At 43.5% G+C, this 8,036-nt stretch overlaps 1 protein-coding gene and 1 pseudogene across 1 annotated transcript; both read right to left on the reverse strand.

Moving 5' to 3' along the window:
• Positions 1-1,099: 1,099 nt before the first annotated feature.
• LOC106097226 (ribosomal biogenesis protein LAS1L-like) lies at positions 1,100-4,252 on the reverse strand (annotated as a pseudogene).
• A 1,798-nt stretch (positions 4,253-6,050) lies between these two features.
• On the reverse strand, positions 6,051-6,691 carry LOC109199696 (myelin-oligodendrocyte glycoprotein-like). The gene is made up of 2 exons (XM_019355003.2): positions 6,309-6,691; positions 6,051-6,208 (listed from the first exon to the last, which is right to left on the reverse strand). The coding sequence occupies exons 1-2, from the start codon at positions 6,670-6,672 to the stop codon at positions 6,141-6,143; spliced, it is 432 nt and encodes a 143-aa protein (XP_019210548.1). The 5' UTR covers positions 6,673-6,691; the 3' UTR covers positions 6,051-6,140.
• Between the last annotated feature and the right edge of the window lie 1,345 nt (positions 6,692-8,036).

Here is an 8,036-nt window from a genome sequence, read left to right on the forward strand (position 1 = left end):
CCATATATATACATAGACACTGCTGTGTATATAAGATTGTATTGTATTCTCCTAATAAGGTATAGACACAGTAATAAATTATTACTAATATTAACTACCTGAATATCAGTAAACAAAGTGACCCCTGTGTTCTAATTTCTTATAATTTCCGGTGTTTTAAAAGGTGAAGTGTTCAAAAGAACAACAGGCCTGATCTATGCTGAGGTGTTAAAGAGCCCTGCATGAAACCAACCAGGTGGTTTAGGCCTAGGTTCAAATGAAATATTACCAATGTTCCACATAAATACACCTACCTACCTAATCACATGAGCCAAGGTGTGAAAGTGGGCGTGACACATTGGCTCATGTGATTAGGTAGGTAGGTGTATTTATGTGGAACATTGGTAATATTTCATTTGAACCTAGGCCAATATCAACGAGTTACAGCAAGCTTTGAATTCATTTCAGACTGGATGTAGCCAGTTACAATTCAAGTCTCCCATAAGAAGTATTTTGTTAACTTCCAAATCAGATAAAAGCTTCGTTGAAGAGTGTACGGCATCACTAACACCTGAGGGTGTTCTATAGCAACATCAGCTGTGATGTTCAAACGTTTGGAGGCCTCGAGGGCCAAAAGGTCAGATCGCTGACTCACTGACTCAGAACAGGACGTTTACATGGAACTTGCTTTTGACAAATATTGCAGTACCTCCACCTTTTTTGGGTTGATCTGTCCTATATACATTATAGCCATCAATACTTATAAGCCTACTTGTAATAGATTTGTTCAACCAGTCCAATGTGCCCATACACGGAGCATATCCATCATGGAACATAAGCTACCAAGATGGATATGATGTGGTTTAACATTCCCAGAGGTAAGAAGCAGCAGAAGAACGACGCGCTTCAGCTTAAAGATTTCCTAGAATTATTCTTTAAGAAAGAGACATAGAACTATTATATTATTCCCTCTTTGTGCCCAGCAGAGGGCAATGCAAGCTTAAGCTGACTACCAGTGTAAATTACCCACATGCTCAAATATTCAGCATTAAATTAATAATATAGTTTTCATTCTAGACTGACAATCAAACCATTGAAAACAAGACAAAGATTATGAGACAAATACAAACTCTTTATTCAAAACATGAACTTTTTGTTCCTAAAAATATATTTTAACAAAACCAAACACAGTAACAACAAATGACAAATGACCTTTCAGACTGAAAATATGGAAATCAAAGTAAAAGATTGATAAAAGAAAGAAACAAATGAAGCATATAAAAAGCTTGATACACTCGTTCTTTTTAATGTACACTACTGGATGAATGGTTGAAAAAATAAAGTATGTTAAAAAAAGGTAATACCTGTACTATAATATATGACTTTTTTTAAGCTTGCCTCTCGAAACAATAATGAAAACCTCTCTTTTCTTTCTCAAAAAATAGTGGGAACGCTTTTAAATGACCAAAAGGAAAATATGGTGAAATTACCAGCTGAAACATACTGTCTCTTATTTTTTGTCAGCTGTTTTCAAACACAACTTCTAAAAATAACATCAGAATTAGACCAGGACATTGTTGTTTTAACTTACATAAAACAGACAGCAGGACATTCCAGTCAGCTGCATTTAGACTCCCGGACAAACTCCCTGTGGTCGTGAGGAGGGCACTGCCTGACTATAGCATGCAGGAGGCAGGAAACAGGATGACCACTCATTAACTGTGAACTCAGCAGAATATTCTCTATTCTTGATTTTGTACAATTAAACATCATGCATTTTTTACTAGAGAACTGGCATGTTAAAGACAAGATCTAATGATTCATACGGTTTAGGGCTACATAGGTGAAAACAGCCTTTTTGTTGCTTGTGGGAAAACGATCTACACTAAAAAGAAACTGAAGAACAATTTTGAATATTCATGAACAAAATTATTCAAACCTTTAACTGTGGATGGCAATGAAAAAAAACTTTAATTCTGTAACATAAAGGGTTGCTCAGTTTGAATGAAGCTGCTTTTAGATGGTTTAAGTAAGGCACTTTCAATTGCAGCATTAAAGTCTCTGCTTAAACAAGGTAAACAAAAACAGGGCACCAAAATCTTAGCGCAAAAGGTATTCAAGATATTATTTCTGATACTTTCCCGCGCTCTATTTTCCTGCTATACAAAGCTTATTTACTGAACTGAGCTAAATAGCTAAGCTGTTTTACATAGTCGTGTTTCAAATCCACTCTGAACCCTTTATGACTCCATATTTGCTGCTACTGCTGGTGCCGCTGCTACCTCTGTCTGTATCTGCCCTGCTGGAGGCGTGTCTGTTGGTCTGCCGGTGTTTACGTTCACGGTGGGGCTTGCTGCGGTTGTTAGTGTGGCTCTGCAGCTGGACGTAGGTCTGATTATCACCCTCCAGGGTTTTCTGAGGTCTACCGCTGTCCTTATGAACAGCCCTGGGTGCATCTCCCTTCCCAGCTCTGCACTGGTTTTCATCATTAATGCTCATGTGCTCATGGTTAAAGCTCCCACAACATTTTGTCTTTGTTCAAAACTGCTTCTAGCACAACAAGAGTGAGCGGAGGCTGGAATGAGACTTAAAACAGCTTCAGTCCACATTTCAGTCTGTTGAGGTCTCTGTTGCTCCAGCGGAGGCCCTCAGCTGGCCGGGCTGGAGCCGAGGCCCCCGGGGATGCAGCCTCTGCCCATTTGCACTCCTCACTTCTCTCCGTGTCCATCGGTGAGGAATGCAAGGGACGGGCGTCCTGCCGGGAGTGTTGCATCTTGTCCAGCAGCATCTCCACAGTATATATGGGCTGCTGCTGCAGAGGTGTGCTGTCCTCGGAGCGCTCTGTCTGTGTGTAGATGCAGCAGAGCTGGAACAGCTTCTCTCTGGTTTCCTGAGGGGGGGGGTGCTCCATGTCATCCAGGATGAGCTGGATCAGGTGAGGCGTGCTGATGCAGGGGGCATCCAGACATGCAGAGAGAAGCTGCTGCCACCTCAGCTGGATGCGGTTGATAAAAATCCTGTCCTTCATTCTGACTTTCTTCTGCAACTTTGTCTCAAAATGATATTCAGATTTGTTGTTGTTGCAGAGGAACACTTCTGAAATCCATGCAGAAATATAGAAACACCTGTGACCGTCGGGCTCTTTTTTACTGAGCAGCTTCAGTTCCACAAACAGCTTCTCCAGGAACAGGTGAATGAACTGGCACTGGACTGGCACTGTCAGAGGTTGCACAGCCTAATGTTTCCAGCTGCTCCATGGTGGGAACAAGAAATCCGTCCTCCAGCAGCACATCAATCAAAAGCTCACTGGACTCCAGTGCAAACTGCTTGATCGTACCCAGCAACCGACTCATGTCAGCTAAGGGGGCCTGCCACAAGCTCTTCTCCTTGTCTTCAAAAGACCCATCATCAGAAGCTTGGTACTGGTCCTTCTCATAAGAGATCAGCAGCTCCCGAGCTTTTCTGTAGGCGTCCACTTCTTTCTGCCTGGCAACGAGCTCATCCTCCTGGATGAGCTTGAGCTTCCTCATCCTCGCCATCCGACTGCAGGTCCCAGCGCTCATCGGGGGCTCCTCCCAGCTGTCTGGACCAAAACTCCTGCTGGAGCCACTCCAGGACCACCTTACATCCCTTTCGGCACAATTTCAAAGAAGGAAACTTGTGATGCAGGATTGCGTGCCTTAGATCCACCACCCACTCGGGGATGTTCAACTTTCTAGCCAGTTGCCTCAGCGGCTTGCCCCTTCTCCTCTGCCGGGACTGCAAGGTAAGATTAACAAATTTTACCAGGGCCATCGCGTACATCATGATCAAGTCTTCGCCGGTAAGCTGTCCGGAGCGGTCCCGCATCTGGCAGCGCACAAGGTACGCTGTGGATTCCACGGTCAGGGGGAAACTATCAGTGCACCTGGCCCTCCACGCCGATATCCTCTCTAACGCAAACCTCTGCTGGGAGGAGTCCATGGAAAAAAGGTAGTCTCGAACCTGCTCCCACTCCGCTTTGTTAAGCCAGGGTACCACATGGCGCTTTTTCTCAGAGCCCTTTTTATTCATGCGCGCTCAGGACCTCACGCTCAATCTCTCACTCACCGGGAAAAGCCGCTCAGCCCACGCAGAGACCACGCACAGATTTATATGACAGAGGACCGCGTTCAGAGCTTCGAGTTTTACCGCTGCTAGTCGTACAGCATCCAGGAAATGACGCCGACGTTCGTTTCGGCTTCGTTTGCGGCTGACATTCACCCCGAGGGCCCGCTGGCGCCACCTGGCCGACAGAGAAGGTATTGTGGGCGGGCCATGTCAGATGCAAACTGGAAGGTATTGTTTCTGTATTGGGAAAACAATAGAAATCCAGGGATTGACTAATCCAAAACTTCCAGTTTTTGGTTTTTCTTCTTCTTCCTTTTAGGGGATGTTGCTGTTGGAGAAGGGGTGAAGAGATTCTTCTTCTCAAAGGCAGTTTCTCTAGTACAGTCTGGTTTGCATTTGAATTTTGGTATGTATGTATGAAACTAGACTGGGCACATGTATAGTGGATTAAATAATGTAAATAATGTAATCATGTAAAGAAAATGTGTTTGTTATGTAAATGAGTTAATTGTGTTAAAATTACTGCCTGGATTTCTCATACTCACCATAACCTAGCTGTACTCTTTTCAGGGAACACAGATCTTACAAGACTGTTTGACGGTGAGCCAGAACACTTGACTCCATCCACTTCTCAGACCTTGCTTGAGAGTGACATGTTTTTGGTGGCAGGTAAGAAAGTTATGTACAGAAATAAGAGGAAGAGTAATTTAAAATAATACATGTGCAGCACTAAAGGAAACAGCATTACTTCTGTTACATTATCCTAACTGTAACCATAAAGATGGAAAATAGATTGAATACAGTTACAAAACTGTTTGTTTTTACCCCCGTGCAATGTTAGGCTAAGTGAATTTATTATGTTTGATCTTAGGAAGAATAATGGGACATTCATTCATTCATGGTGGACCGTGTGTGTCTGGTATAAGTCCTGCAATCATCCATGTCCTTTTTGGTGGCTCACCTGAAACAGCTACGGTTCAGATTGAGGATTGCCCTGATATTGATATCCGCAGCACTATTCAGCTGGTTTGCATTTTTGTACCATTATTTTAAAGAATTACCATCTCACTAAATATTGAATTTAGAGACATGATTGAATAGCCATCAGTACCTCCTTTTTTTTCTCTGTCCTAGCTTGATGGCACTGCTGAATTAACAGAACTGGAACGAAGAAATGTTCTCGAGCTAGCCCTGACTTGGGACCTGCCAGGTGTCACACAAACCAATAGAAAGTGGCTGTATGAATGTCTGCTATTCCACGCTGTGAGTACTGACTTACTCTCCCCAATAAATGTACATTTTAAATAGAAAAGCACATCAAACCTTCGGATGTGAATAAGTACATTTTTCATATACATTAAAAACAATCTCTTTTGAGGCCATTTGAAATGCTTTTACCAGTACAGTGGATGTTCTTTAAGTATTTAACATTTATGTTTATGAATGTGGTTTAATAAATTTGTTAAAAGCTGTATATAAATAAATGTAATAAAATGTGTTAATGTAACAAATAATGTAACAACGTGCTTTTCAATGCTTTAGTTTTAATAAAGAATACTTTTATATTTCTGTAAAAGCTTTATTACACTTCAGCTGAGTCCTCAGTAGGAAGCTTTACTCGATGTTGCTTCTTACGACCGTGGCTCAGGGGGTTGGGAAGGGCACCTGTAACCGGAAGGTCGCCGGTTCGATTCCTGGCCTCTCTGTCCTGGTCGTTGTGTCCTTGGGCAAGACACTTTACCCTACTGCCTACTGGTGTTGGCCAGAGGGGCCGATGGCGCGATATGGCAGCCTCGCTTCTGTCAGTCTGCCCCAGGGCAGCTGTGGCTACAACCGTAGCTTGCCTCCACCAGTGTGTGAATGTGAGCGTGAATGAATAATGTCATTGTAAAGCGCTTTGGGTGCCTTGAAAAGCGCTATATAAATCCAATGCATTATCATTATTATTATGTTGACGAGTTTGTCGAGTTTGAACCCCAAAAGCAACGGAAACAACAGCAACAACAGCAGCAGCAACAACAACAACAACAGGAACAACAACCTGAAGAGTCAGAGCTCCGACCCTTTCAGCATCATCCATGTTTCCATCGGCATATCCTTTTTCCATCCTTTTTCTCCGACACGCTTTCATGTGTTTCAGCTGCAGAGTAAACAGAAGTCACAGGTGGAAAGAATTCTAACGGGATCATAAAGATCGGAGGAACTTTTTAGTTTACATTTAATGAACTCCACAAACTCACCTGTGACTGTGAGGTTGATGAAGTGACTGATCTCAGTGTGAGCTCTTTTACTTCTCACAGGGTTCCTCACAGCTACGTGACTCTCATACATCCCAGTGTCATTAAACGTGACGTTCTTCAGGATCAGAGAAACGTCTCCATCCTTCATCTCCGGGTCCCTCAGCTTCACTCGGCCATGAAAAGATGGATGTTGGTAGTTTTCATAGGAGCGTTTGTTCCGGTAGAAGTAGACGTAGCCGTCTGTGTTCAGGTCAGCTCTGCTCCACTTCAGCACTGAGATTATTTCATCTGTGGAAATCTGACACTGGAGAGTGACGTCAGCTCCAAGCTTCACCTGAACATCCTGCTGAAGAGCTGAATACATGACAATAATGTTTTTTTTCCCTCTTTTTTAAATTTAGTTTCAGAAAACATTTTATTAATTATTAATCCTGAATGAAATTAATTAATAATTGTTACCAGCTGCTCCCACTCACAATAAAATAAAACATTGACTCAGACAGAATAAGGCAATCTAATAAAAATAAATAATTTTTGGGGGGAGACAGTGGGGACAGAGCATCTCCTTGGTAGATCCCGCACTTGATTGTGACTTGTGCTGTGGGCTTGAAGTTGGCCTCTAGTGTTGTACGCCACATCCCCATTGAGTTCCTGATGAAGGCTCTCAGGGTCCTGTTGATCATTCCAGGATCCAGGTGCGGGGCATTGAGTCATAGGCTTTCTTGTAATCAATCCAGGCAGTGCACTGGTTGGTCAGCCTAGTCTTGCTGACTGCTCGGTCCTTTCTGTGCAGTAATGTATTGACCCATGTGCCTCTTCATCTTTGCCGCTATGATGCCTGACAGGAGCTTCCACGTGGTGCTGAGGCAGGTTATTGGTCGGTAGTTGGAGGGGACCGTTCCCTTCTGGGAGTCCTTGAGGATCAGGACTGTCCGGGCTTCGGTTAGCCATTCTGGTTGTCTCTCGGCAGCTAGCAGCCGATTCATTTGTGCTGCCAGGCGCTCGTGGAGTGCAGTCAGCTTCTTCAGCCAGTAGGCATGAACCATGTCAGGGCCTGGTGCTGTCCAACTCTTCATACTGGAGACCCTTTCTTGGATATCTGCCACTGTGATGGTTACTGGACCCTGTTCAGGGAGGTCGCTGTGGTCTCCTCTCAGATCCACTAGCCACCGAGCGTTGCAGTTATGGGCTGTGTCCTTCTTCCAGTATTGCTCAATCTCCAGCCTTGGTGGTGCTGTTCTCATGTTGTTCCCCTGTCACTGAGAGTACACCTTGGCTGGTTCTGTGGAGAACAGCTGGTTTATTCTCCTGCCTTCGATCTCTCTGGTGTATCTCTTCAAGCGGCTGGCCAAGGCTGTGAGTCGTTGCTTGGCAGTTTCCAAGGCCTCAGGTATGGACAGCTTGCTGTACTTCTTAGGCACCTTCTTTGTCGCACCTTTCTGCAACTCCGATAGTTGGCTGACCTCTCTCCTTGCTCTGCAGAGCAAGTTTTTATGTTAACAATCGCAACACAACTTATTAACTTGAAAAATATGAAATTGTTTTAAACATGACTAAATGATTTTGTGACTTCTTTCAATAAATAACCAAAAGCTGTGCCTGCAATAAGCTGTTGGTTTCCTGTTTGTCTTTTATCCTTTAAAATGTTATCTTGGTTTATTTGTGACTCTGTTGAACGTCGAGGTAACAGGAAGATGTTTTATTTGCACTGAAATGAGTTTTACACTT

This window comes from Oreochromis niloticus, unplaced genomic scaffold (genome assembly GCF_001858045.2).
Source record: "Oreochromis niloticus isolate F11D_XX unplaced genomic scaffold, O_niloticus_UMD_NMBU tig00001593_pilon, whole genome shotgun sequence".
Classification (NCBI taxonomy): domain Eukaryota; kingdom Metazoa; phylum Chordata; class Actinopteri; order Cichliformes; family Cichlidae; genus Oreochromis; species Oreochromis niloticus.